The 13,672-nt window shown below is 39.2% G+C and overlaps 1 protein-coding gene across 1 annotated transcript; it reads right to left on the reverse strand.

Moving 5' to 3' along the window:
* Positions 1–138: 138 nt before the first annotated feature.
* snx18a (sorting nexin 18a) lies at positions 139–13,158 on the reverse strand. The gene is made up of 2 exons (XM_044111939.1): positions 11,319–13,158; positions 139–1,399 (listed from the first exon to the last, which is right to left on the reverse strand). Exons 1-2 carry the CDS (start codon positions 12,766–12,768, stop codon positions 1,146–1,148), a joined length of 1,704 nt encoding a protein of 567 aa, XP_043967874.1. The 5' UTR covers positions 12,769–13,158; the 3' UTR covers positions 139–1,145.
* Positions 13,159–13,672: the final 514 nt, after the last annotated feature.

The raw sequence follows: 13,672 nt of genomic DNA on the forward strand, positions 1-13,672 counted from the left end.
AGAAGTTTTCCACATCTATAACAGCGGTGCCAATTAGTGTGGACTGGAAATAACAAAATACAAAACTACTAAAAGTCTCATTGTAATATGTTTTTCTATTTTGCAAAATAAAAGAAAGAAAAACAGGACAAGCTACTATATTTCTGTGAAGGATAAATTTAATTTGCATCTCTTCTACAATCATAACTTCATGATACAATCATCATAAAGTTTTAAAACATCAGTAATCCTGCTTTTAAAAAGGTCTGCATTATAGAAACTGGTAAGAAACCCTCTACTCATAGCAGCCTGCTTCTGTTAATTTAAGGTAGAGCTTTCAAACCAACATTTTGCTGACACAAATAAACATAAGGTGTAAAAAGAGTTTACCATTGTCATTTAAGCTGTGCATGCTGAAACTGGATATTAGTGCTTGCTGTGATCAGGGTATCCCTGTGTTAACAATCTAATCCCAGATCAACTTAGAAAAAGAAATGGCACAACTCAACAGCATAGGCTTGAATTTATAGAGTGGAGCCTTGCAAAAACAAATGGATTGTATGTCTGCATTATCAGCACATAAGAGTTGTTAGAAATAAGTAACAAAAATGACCAAAATCAGAAGGCACAGAGAAACAGCAGTGACAGTCGCTGCTCGGTGAGGAGCCTGTAAACATTCTGTCCTGTTTGTCTGAGAATAAATATTTCCTGAAGGCAGTGTGTGTTGGCCACAGGAGTGTTGGTGCTCCTGGAGAGGTGTTGAGACCAAAAATTTTTTTAAAAACTGTGCTGTAAGGCTAAAAACTCCTGATATAGGAACTCTTGCACCAAATGTGTAGGCAACAGTGAAAACAGGCTTCTCTCTCTGCTTTTCATCTTCCCAAGATTAATCTGTTTATTATTATTGATTTCTATAAACTCTAGGCAACTGTGTTTGCACTTAAAACTGGCTTAATTTTCTAAAAAATACATGTCGGAATGTCCCAGACAAAAATGCAAATGGGATTTTGTTTTGTGTCCTCTCCATAAACGTCCCGTCCTGCTCTGACGTCAGCTCCCAGCAGTCTCTGTGAGGTACTGCCCTTTTCTAGCCAAAATCCCACTGACCAATCACGGGAGCGGCACGGCCGTTTGTCGTCGAGACCCAAAACGGATTGGGTGATCCGTTACGCGTTGTCATATTTTTGCAGAGCCTCTTCCAGTTTGCCCGTGATCTTCTGGAAGAAAGCAATCTGCTGCTGGAGATGGTGCTGCATCTGAGCCTTGAAGTCTCTCACGCGGATGTGGTGGAAGTGCTGGATCTCAGCCAGCGTGGCGCAGGAGATGATGTTGCAGCGGTCGTTGATGCCGTCTGCCTGCGCCCGGTCCATCTTGCCCTCCTCCACATGCTTCTGGCTCTCTTTCACCTTCGTCAGGGCTCCTGTTAGGAGATGATGAAAAACACAAAAATTTGAATTTCTATACTTACTTGTTGCTCTTAAAACTGAAAAAAAAAGAAAAGAAATGACTTGACTGAAGATAACCGATTTAACATTTTTAACGCAAGTGACTGGGAACCATGCAGAGCCTCATATCTGTTTATAGTTAGAAAATCTGGGGGCCCACATTCAAAACATATTAATGACATGATGTCACCCCAGAGCCTTCAACCATTCAACCATTTAAGGGACATTCCTGATGCCAACTACCAGAGTTAAACAAACACACACAGGTTTGCATTTCTGTCCTTATTAGGATATTCTGTAGACATTTGTTCATTTGTATAGCCAAAATCTATTCACACTTTAGCTATAACACACATCTGTACATGTAATCATAATAAAATAACTTTGAAATGTGAGGAGGAAATCGGACAAGATGAAAAAAAAAAAACAAACAAACAATGCATGGAGTCACCAAACGTTTTCCAGAAGTACATTGTAGTAATACTGAAAATAAGCAAAAATTTTACTTCAAGATAAAAATCCAATTTACTGTTATTGTCAATACAATATAAACGAGTTAAAATTATTATTGTGGTTACTTTAGTTCTGCAGCTATGCTTTGTGTTTTGTCTTTGCCTCACAGTTGTGCTTTCTGGCTCATTAAGTCACAAAACCACCAATCACCAGGAAGATACAGTAATTGACCACCTTCCACCAATGCCCTTTGGTTGAACGCCCTGCTACACTTCAACCCAAGGCATTGGTTGATGAACAACAGATTAAACACAGGTCCTTCTAAATTAAATAGATGGATGATGTTTTTGATTTTCCACCACTTAACGACTAAGAACTTATAGAAACAAACTTTATTCTTTATCCCATTAAGAAACCAGACATCTGATGTGTCTGTTTGAAGTAGGAATTAGAAATAGGGGGTTATCTATAAATAAAGACATTAATTCAAAAGCTCTAGAAAGTGTAAATGGTGAATTTTCCATAACAGCAGCTAGCACAACAAATTATCATGTGTTATAATCTTTTTATTAGAGATGCAAGGATCATGACCAATTGCCCATCTCCAGTTTTTGTAAGGGTCCAACCAGCTGATTCAGAAGATTTTGGCTTCTTGGATTTCTCTTGAATACAAATCAGAGAAGCTATCATCAATATTGTGTGGCTCATTTTCCTACCAGAAAAAGTCAAGCATAAAACTAACAAAAACTACAAAGGAGCAAAAAACCATCACCTGTTGTAGTAGCCTGAATAAAAAGTCAGCATGCCACCGTAGAAAGGATATGACAACATGTTGTTATATCTCTGTGCTTCCTCTGGCATCATTTTTGCTACCGCTTCCCACAGTAATAACTTTCTCACTGAAGAGTGTTGACAGCATGTCTTGGAAGGGGTTATATATAGTGTATTCAGTGATTAGAAAATGTGTTGATATTTGACTTTCAGGTCAAATTATCAGCCAACCAGCTTTAGTTCTCACAGTTTTCTTGTCCAATCTGTTCAATTTAAAGTCTTTTGGCCTACGTTATTGTACTTGTAAGGTTTTTTCCTAGAACAGCTCTACAGGGAGTAAAAAGTACCCTGAAATCAACCATAAAAGGATTGATAAATTTAGAAAAGGAAGTGAAAATTGTGAGCTTGACACTCATACTAAGAGACCGAGCAACGTTTGCTCCGAGTGTTCGCCCATACAGAATGCTCCTCTCGTCACTGTGGTGGGCTCTTGTGGTCTAAGTGAACCGAAACAAAAGTTTAAAGAACTCCATTTTCACAAACCTCCTCCAGAACAAACCTTTAGATAAGAATGTGCAAACACTAAAAAGTTCCTTTTTGCCATTTTCAAAAAAACACAAATTGTGTGAAACAAACATTACAAATGAAAACCTACTGGACAGGAACATGACACTACCAAATAAGGCATAAATGTAAAGTGTGAACTTTCCTCCTTACTAGAACTTTTCTGACACGCCTAAAAATGTGCAGGTTAAACAGAGGAAGTGTGTTTGCGGGTTTAAATGTCTATGCCAATATTTATAGTTAATTATTTGTTCAAAGGGCAAGAGAAGAAACATGCGCTTATTAGGGGGTGGATGCCGATGTGAAGCAATTTTTAAATAAATAAATAAAAAAGAAGTCAACATAAATTAAGAATAGCTAATATTGATATTTGAACAGGTTTTCAGAGGAGATTGGCGCCTGTGAGGCATGAAGTGAAACATCTCACATTGTCATGGATTTTTTTTTTTTATGCATCAGGCCTGAGCTGAGACATTAAAGATTCCTGAAACATGACGCAAGAGAAAACCTAACACACACACACACGCACACACACACATATAACTTTTTTTCTCTTAAAGTTCACATGCAGGTTTCCTGTGTTTGTTTTTTCTTTCCAATGCACAAGATGTGAGCACAACAACAGAGGAATGCATATGCAGAACCAAACTGATAGAGAAACTTTATGGGACAAAAAATAACAGAGGCTCAGAGGACGCTGTTAGCATTTTGCAAAATGCTGAGCCACATCATGCTGCACACAGCTGGTGCACAACCTGCCAGAAGATACTTTGGATTTGAGTATCTGTGAACCTCAAGCAAGAGAAAAAAACTTTAAACCATTTGCTATATCTTAGATGAGGGAAACCAACCCCAAAACCTTCATTTCTCTCGTTTTTGTTTTGCTGTCATCCACAGATTCTCATCCACAGTTCAATTTGGCATCTTAAATAAGGAACAGCAAAGAAACCTCAAGGTGAAGTCTGGCTAAAATCTTGGCGAGATTTTAAAAATTTTCAATCTACTCTCTTTGATTTTTGTCACAAGTTTAAACTGGAATTTGTAATTTACATTTGGTCTACCCAGTCCTAACAAACCGAGGCCCTCTTTAAATGGCTCAGCTCATTGCTGAGGTACAGTGACCACACTCTGGTCTAGTTGGACCGACCAAACATCATTCTGAGTGATCAACCCTGGTGATTGTATTCTTTTCGTCATCACATACAGCTCACAGTCAGCTGAAACCTGGTTTACAAACTTGGAATGAATAGCTTCGCCTTAAGGCTGAGGATTCTGTTTGACAGACAGGTGAAGCGTTTTCAGCTGCACCTGAAAACGCAGCTGATTCTGTCAATCAAATGTAATTCAGGCACAAGTCAGACTAGATTTTGTCTGTTTAACTATGTAACTTTTACAGTACTCACTTTCATTCTATAGTGAAAATACTTCCATTTAAAAAAAGAAATATATCTTTTGATCTTTTCAGTGTTGCAACACTAAATCTACCTCAAACTGTATTACTTACTTTATGTTTATGTTTTTAAAAGGGTGCAGAAACTTTTAATTAGAGGTGCAACCTAATAATTTCAATATATTTTTTACAATTTTGATATAAATTAGACAATAACTATAAAAATACCAGCAATAAAAACAAATTCAAAATTGAATTCCCAGACTCTTCTCTTTGATCCGCTGAGCTGTCTTTGATGTTCAGCTGTAAAAAACTCACTTCTGTTCCTTCTTTAACTTCCTGTTTAACCGTTGGCAGCTGTGTTAGAATGCAAACTGCTATTTTTAAGATCATACATTTGCAGACATTTAACACACAAACGCTGTAGAACTGCATGCAGCAGATGTGCAAGCGCTCCAAACAGGAGGTTGTCCTGATGACTGTTTTGTAAAAAAAAAAAAAAAAAAAGTTCTGTCTGTGGTGTGTGAAGGTGGCACAGCGTTCTCTTGTGCAGGGAGCCTTTTCAGCCCTTACGTAATCCACACTTATGCAACGACCTGAGCCAAAGCAGACGAGCCAGCGACAATTCCCGTCTCATCGCCTCTGGTGGAACTGCAGAGGACATTCAAATAAGCTATTATGATACCTCAGGTGTTTACACGGCAATATGAGGCTGACTCAGCAGGATGTGCCAGCATCCTGGCATATCGCTGCTTTCTTTCACTTTCCTTGTTATTTTTTTTATCACTTCCTGTTCTAATATGGCTGATAAGATATAAAAACAGGATATTGGAGATCCCTGAGTGAACAAAATGTAGGAAAGCATTTTTCTTGTTTTTTGCCCTAATTAAGACACATGCAAATGCAGCCATATGTTCTAATGTTCCAATTGAAACTTTAAATTAAAATATTAGCTACACAGAAATACTTTTCATCTTAGCAGCAGTTCTGTAGTGTCTTTTGACACTCACTAAACCACAACATTTCTAAACTCGATCAATCTTCCTCCCACTTTTTCCACAGCTTAAAATAAAAAGTAAATGTCACACCCCACTGCTGTCAAAGCCTCAAAATGAATTTTTAGGCAAAAATAGAGAACTGAAAGGTTCTGCAAAGCCAGTCAATAGCATGAGTTGGTATTGTCCCCTTAAAGCTGCAGGGTAATGACTAATGGGATCTTTGTGAAGGTGGAGATCAATACTATGACAGCTAAGCCTCTCTTTCAGGAAAGCTCACATTTCATGGTGACCACGACATAAAACATCCTGCCTGATGTTTACGGGTCCACAAAGCTAAAAATGGCCGCACTAAATAAACATTTCTGGAAACATGAATTTGAAGATAGAAAATGGACTGAAACCCTGCCGAATATTTCAACTACATCTAAGGTTCAATGACTGTTTCCATTGGTCATTGTCGTTGCATCAGTCGATCCCCGACAACAGTTTCTGTGCAACCACTTATGTGGAGGAAACATATACTTTGGTTTTATGACAAAGGATGTGGCCATGTTTCTCGACTTGTGCACAGATGAGTGTAGCAATAAAACCTCACTGCACAGAACAATTGAACATGACTTCAGTGGACTTTTGCTTTACATATAACTAGCCTACAGATGGAAACCAAACTACAAATAAACTGCAATCTATGGGATTCAGAGTTAAAACAGAAATGCACTTATTTTTGCAAAGTAATTTATGAGAATCCCAGATATTGGGGCAAGTAGTAAACATGAACTGACTTCAGTGAATTTAGATGACCCAAAGTGATCCCATATGTCACCTTCATTGTGGAAACATGTTTGTTTATAACTTCCTAAAAGAGCATGTCTGTCTTTTGCCTCTTCCACATTCCCTATAAATAAAAAAGAATTAACAAAGTGTTTCCACTTGCCTAATGAACCAAACAAGAAAGAATTCATGAATGGGAAAAACAAAGATAAATGAGCTGAACTCAAAGTAATACGACAAACTAGACCGCCCCAGTCAGTATGAAAAACGAGAGATCAAAGTGTTTTTACAGACAATATGCTCCCTGCATATTCAGAGGTGACAAACTGAGTCTCTTTTCCTTCAGTGTATGATGGGATAGTGGCTAAAGAGCAATTCCCCAAATCTCTCAAACATAAAAATAAACTTGCTTTAGCACAATAGCCTGTGCAGATAGAATGCATCGCTGTTTTGGTTATGTTTGTGAATCTGTGTTTGTAGTCTACGTGGCAAACTTGGCTTGAGTTGTCTGGGAAGTTTGTGTGTTACTGCAGTCAAAACACAGTCTGTTCTGCTTCCTCTGCACAACCTATTGTGGAGTAAATGGTCCTGTTTTTTGCAGGGACCCATCTGACGAAGGTATCCACAGGCTCTGTCATCAGCATAATGCAAAACATAAGGTATTCACTGAGCAGCAGCAGGAAGTAAGATGAGGAAACAAACTCAGACTGGTGCAAGCTTTGCATGGATTGACTGAGTTTATAGGAGAAAGTGCAAATCTATACAGTCCCATGTTTTGCATCACAAAGATTTCACATCTTACTCTGTCACAATGGAATTACTTCAACAGTCACACATATTGGGAGGTGCTGATATTCAGAAAACTGTCAGTCAGGTTTTACCAGGAAGTAATAAGGAGTTACTCCTGGTAACGGCAGTTGAAGCTGCATGTTACACAGTTGTCTATACAGATAACGTCAAATCATTTTTCCAAGCATCTTCTAAAACGTCATGCCAGTGAAGAACATTCTTCTCACACAAACTCTCTTGGTTAAATTGGACGTATACCAAAACCATCTACCGCTACTTAAGACAATAGTTTAATACTCAGTACATTCTCACCAACCGATCAGCCACGATTTTGTTAATTTTGAGTGATAGACAATCAATTAATACTTATATATTAAACCGCTGTTATCCAACAATCGTATGTATTGGTCTATGTCCTCAAACGTCTGAAAATCAGCCACTGATCCTCTGGTCCTGATTCCTCTCTTGCTGGGCTGTGAGAGGCGACTGGCTGACAGACCCACCCACTCGGTCATCCACTGTAGCCAACTTAGCGACTTTGTCGAAGGTGCATTTTGATCTGCCACAGTCCTGCATAATATTACTACCACTGTTATAAGTCCGTACAAATACCACAAGACTACCGTAATTCCCTCCCCCCGCCACACCAGATGCACAAACAACAAATATTAAAATGAACATTGGTTATTAACATCAGCACATTTTTACCGAAGGGATATGACACCACCGCTTTAAAAAAATGCTAACATTGTGTGCTGTCAATGCTTATAAGGATGTATCCTGCATTATAAATAAAAAAATAATAATTATAGTCGCACACCTCAAGGACCAGATTTGGGTCACTGTGGTGTTATCTATGATAACTTTTCACATTAGACTGCCACCAGTCTAATCCAAAACATATTGGCATTGGAACTATAATAAATAGAAATAAATAAAACGATGTCTAACTCGTATTGGCTTATATCCCATTGTAGCAAAACAAGACATGTTACTACCCAACTATATTGTTGTTCATAAAGCAGTCCAGCCAGTTTAATCTCCTGAGTAAGGGAGTGGTTTGATTTGAAGTTATAAGTTTTCTGTTTGTTTTTCATGTGGAAGTATGAAGAGATAGTGTCATATTTGGAGACATCAATTACATTTCGAAAAGATAACACTGTGGGACACTTTCACAGATGGTGCAATATAGGCTATCCTTCTTTGCTTAAAGAAACTCTGAGTATGTTAATAAAGAGATTCTCAGTGCAAGGTTGTGTACTTTTTTCATTTAAATAATTCATTTAAAACATTCCTTCCTCAGAAAACTAAACATTCATAAAGGTAAGGCTTTCCAAATTATTAAGAGTATCATTTGCTGTGATGGTTTTAACTTGTCAGACATACGAAAGTGATTTGGTCTCACACTTACATTCCAGTAAAGAAAGCTGCTCAGGTCAAATATTATTACAGTACTCAGAGAATTTTGTTCATGATTTAGCAGTAATAATAGGAGTACAGAGGTATAAATGTTTTAGTTGGCAGCAAATTCCAAATCACACTCAAATTCTTAATATTTTAAGCAGTTTAAAACGTTAAGCATTAAATAATACTCTCATGAATCTTATATAAAAACCTATTGTTTCACATAGATAAGCAGATCCATGTAAAAGGATATAAATTAATCTTTAATCTATCTTACAAGCTTTCTCCTCAATTTTTTTTTATTAAATTTAAATTGTAATTAAATATGAGATGATCTCTCATCATTATTCTGGAGATAAACAGCTGATGCCATGTAATTGCTGTAATGGAGGTAGAAGGGTGGAAAGGACTCAGAATACCTCTTTGCTACCAGTCAAAGATAAACTCTTTGAGCTAATTTCCATTCCAGGTCAATGGATTGCAATTAAAACAAATTAGGAAAAATGATTGTGCTCATGCCACACAGTTCTGCTCAAGTAAAAATGTGGTAAATGTTAGATTGCTACTTCCTACTATGTTGCATGCTTTTTAAATAAGGACTGATTTTCAGAGATATGACTCGAAAAGTTTTAACAATAGGAGGGCGCCCATGAGTAATCAGTACATATTAATAACACATGTTTTTACATCTCAATTTTTTGCTTCAAAAATAGAAAACAGTGGTTACTGGATTATCAAACACTTGGGTCAAATGTTTTGGGTATCCTCACACTGACTCTCTTAAATTTTGGGCCATTTTGTCCTGACAGAACTGGTTTAACTGAGTCAGATTTGTGGGATGTCTCCTTCTTACTCACCTTCTGAACTCTGCCCACATTTTTTTTTTAATGGGACGGAGCTCAGAAATCTGTGATGCTCCAAAACACTGACTTGGTGTCCTTAACTCCCTTTGTTACTAATGAATAGGTATAGTTAGGCTCACTGTCCTTCTAAAAGAACCATTTATGCCCAAGCTTTAGCTTCCTCCCTCATGCCTTGAGATGTTTCTTCATTATTAGGCCATAATGTTTTCTTTTAATATTTCCCCTTAAGTAATGGCTTCTTTTCAACTGAGTGGTTTTTTAGGTCAAGACAGCAAGACTTGTCTCGTTTGTATCATAACACTTTTAACAGTTTCAGTCACATAATTTATTTTTGCCTTTCTTCTGGGCTTGATATGCACAATTTGAAGCAAAGCACATCTCTATAACATGGAGCCTTTCTCCTTCCAGGATGTTTTGATGGCTGGACATGTCCATGCTGTTTATACTTGTGTTTAATAGTTTGAACAGATGAACTGGAACCTTCAGTTGTATAGTATCTGAAAAAAAAATTGTACCCGAGGATGAACCAAACTGCTCAGAGTCCACTGTTCTCTTCTCTGAAATTTTGTCTGATTCATTTTGATTTTCCCATGATGACTAATAAGGAAAACAACTTCTTAATTCAGAAACTTATGAAGCCATGACATCATCACCTTGGCTTTCACAAATTGTTTAAAGGCAGAGTAATCTTAGTGTATGTAAACTTCTGACTTTAAAGGAAGTGATATGAAAAAATAGAACACGTATATGTGCTTGTTTATGTGCTTCTGCATTTTTTAAACGCTTCAGTAAGGATAATATCCATAATAGTGTTGTCATGTTCTCCTTTCTAAGAAGAAAGCAGGTGTTGGAGGGATTATTAATATTTTTGCTGTGCAAACTATTCTTCTTCTGAACTTCACACATTGTCATGGAATGAAACAGTTGGTGATACAGCGGCCTAAGTCAGTCTGAAGTGTAGAAAACATAATCATTTGTGAAGGATAACCCTGCAAATGTACCTGCAACATATAAAATGACATTTTCTCTATGTCAATATGCCACCACCAGTCACATAACACGAAGCACAGATAAATAACAATCCTTTTCATGCAGCAGGTGAGTCAAACAGGAGCAGCAACAGTTGCATGTTAACAAGTCTTCAAGTGCAAACACAACTTCTGTTTATTCTGGGAACTGACCTAAGTTCTATTGCTGGCTTCTGTGAATGGCATTTCAGACTAGAAGTCATTTGTTTATCCAAATCTGACCATAAAAGACACTATAAGTAAGTGAAAAGATTACTTATTTGGAAACCATTTATTAGTGGTTTATAAAAGGAATAAGACAGTGGTGTTATGATATAGCAAAGGTAAAGTACAAACTCAACTATATTACCTAGATTAACAATAACATGTAATATTTTCTTTTTATTTTAGAAATAGATCTGACTACATAAGGTTGGCCATCTTATTCCTGAAATTGGGATCCATAACTGGCCAAAAATAACCCTGAGAATTTGCGGGGGGGGGTTTTGCTGAAAAATACAGAGCAATGACAAAATTAATTTCTTATCAATGTGTTTGAAAAGGTGAAAAGTGAAAAGATGTCCTGTAAAATGTTGATAATGTGGTGACTCTTTTAATGTAATGTCTTTACAGACCTTCAAATACAAAACTCTGAAGCACATTAAACAAAACCACTCATACTTTCTACAAGTTAAACCTGCTTAACTGCCCTTTGAACATCAGCGTATTGTGTTCATGTGTAATTTTGCAGTTGTTAGTTTATCAATTGCAAACACTGATACAAGAACAGAAATCTACCATTTTGGGGGATGCCCCTTAAAGCATTATTTCATTTAAAAGGAGTCACTGAGAACTTTTAAAATACTTCACTGTAGTTGGTTTACCTTTTTGGACATGGATGACGTCTGGAAAGTTTGCCAGGTGACCTTGGTAAAGAGCTAACAAATCCATAACTGGGTCCAGATCTTTGCTGGGCTGTTCATAAAAATATTCTCCAATCGCTTCGTAGGTATCTCCAGTGAAGGAGATGGCATGGTTGAGTCCCGATGAATACGTCTGCTGGTCCATCTCAAAGGCCTGGCTCAGAGCCTTAAATGACATCCCCACCTTCTGGTACTCCTTCTTAAATCCACCCATCTGCTTGCGAGCAAACTCATTAACGGTGGCGTTGAGCTGCATGGTGCTGTCGTCCATCCTCTTGGTGAAGGTCTTGAACCCATCAATTTTGCTCTCCACCTCCTGGAAGTCGAGGGGAGCCGGTGGAGTGCTGATGGTGAGGAAGAAGTTAGCTCCCACTAGCTCATCCTTCTCAGCCTTCCTCTTCCCCTGCTTCCAGGCTTTCTCGTCCGTGCAGGTCAGAAAGTGCTGGAAGACGTCACACTTGGACAGGACAGGGTGGCTGGTCATGTGGTTCATCCACCATATGAGACCCTTCCTCCTCTTGGAGATGAAGTCCTCCTCGAAGCGGCCTGTGGCCTGCTTCTCTGGGAGGTGTGGCACAGAGATGACTGGGAACTTCTCCGCCAAGCGAGCGTAAAGCCAGTCGAAGTGCTTGTACCTCCTGCTCACAGGGTTCTGGGTGTGTGTGGGGGTCAGCTTGTAGGAGATGTAGCTCTTCATCCCTTTGAACTTGGTCTGCTTGGTGGGATCATCAATAGTGCATGAAAAGGGATAAGGATTCTCCTGCCACTCCGGACCGTATTGACCCAACACCACACACAGCTTGTCCCCATCCTTCACAAAGCCTAACGCCTCTCCGAGCACAAACGCCTCTCCTCCTGACTTCACAAAGGTAGAGAACCTGTTCAGGTTCCTGCCCACTGTGGCTGAGCTCTTCGCCTGAGTTGCATTCCCTCTTGGACCAATGTGTGTTGTCACTCTGTATGTGGAGCCCTCGGAGTCCTGGTACCTTCCTCCCACATTCCCTGGCTCATCTGCTACAGTGGAGCTGTCATCCCAGTCATCATCCCAGTCATCATCGCTGCCTTGGATGTGGTGTTTGTTGTTGTGATGCTCTTGTATCGGCGCCGTGTATGCGGTCAACCCTACTGGAGGAGGCTTAGAGAAGTTCTGGAGTTTGTCAAAGCCTCCAGCTGGGATATTAGAGTACCGAGGCTCCGCGTTGATGTTGTAGCTGTTCAGCTCAGCCTCGCTCCGCAGGATCTCCACGTACGAGGCGGGGACCAGTCCTCTGTCCCCTTTGCTGTTGGAGCTTTCCAGCCAGCCATCAATGTCCTGCTCGCTGATCAAAGTTAGGATTTCGCTCTCCTTCACCGACAGCTCTCCCGGGTTTTCAGAGTTGAAGTCGTAGATCACTCTGGCTTGGAGCGCCATGGCTCACACAGCAGCTGGAAGCGGGACAGATGGATCACTTACGGCTGCTGTCCGGGGCAGGAGGGGAACACAGCAGTCAACCCACCTCCCCAAATATATGTCTTTAAAATCCTCCTCAAGCTCAACGTGGAAGCTTTAAACTGCCTTTCTGTCTCCCCTTGACTCCAACCTGATTGGAAGCGGCGGTGTTTTAAATCCAGCGGTTGCAGCGTGTGAACACGGACTGATCTGCGCTGCGCTGCAGCCTCCCTCCTGCTCCGACCGACACTTCTTCTGCCTTTAAGCGCTGCGCAGCAATCCGACGGAGACCAGGCGAGACCAGTCGAGGGCGGAGCAACGACAACATGCAGCAGCTGCAGACAACACGAATCAAACCTCCTGCGCTGCTTCGGTTGGGTGTTTCAAACCACCCAAACCCGCCACGAACTACTTAAAGGTGAGTGGTGGTAATGGTGACAACTCATTAAAAATGCATTCTTCATATAAAATAAAAACAAAATAAAAATAATAATAAACAGATGCGTAATCTATGAAATTTCTCTTCAGGGCTGGTCCAGATATATAGGGCCTTAAACAGAATTACGTTTCTTACTCTGGTTGAGCCCCTCCTTTTTAACTCATTAGTATTATGAAAAAAAGTTTCTTCTGTTTTCACTCTTTCGTCTTGCTTAATTTTTTTCAGATCATTAAATTGATTTTGATAATAAATAAATAAATTCCAAATATTTAGTCTCTATGTTTGAGCCCATTACAATATGATTTAGAGAGTGATCAAAAATCATTAGTAAGAAGCATAATGTAATTAATCTGAAGGAATTCACAAGGGACATAATTTTGTAATCTTTTCATGTCAAACCTCCCAAACCCACCACCCTGTGCATAGAACTGCTTTATTACAAATGCT

Source organism: Gambusia affinis, linkage group LG03 (assembly GCF_019740435.1).
Source record: "Gambusia affinis linkage group LG03, SWU_Gaff_1.0, whole genome shotgun sequence".
Lineage (NCBI taxonomy): Eukaryota > Metazoa > Chordata > Actinopteri > Cyprinodontiformes > Poeciliidae > Gambusia > Gambusia affinis.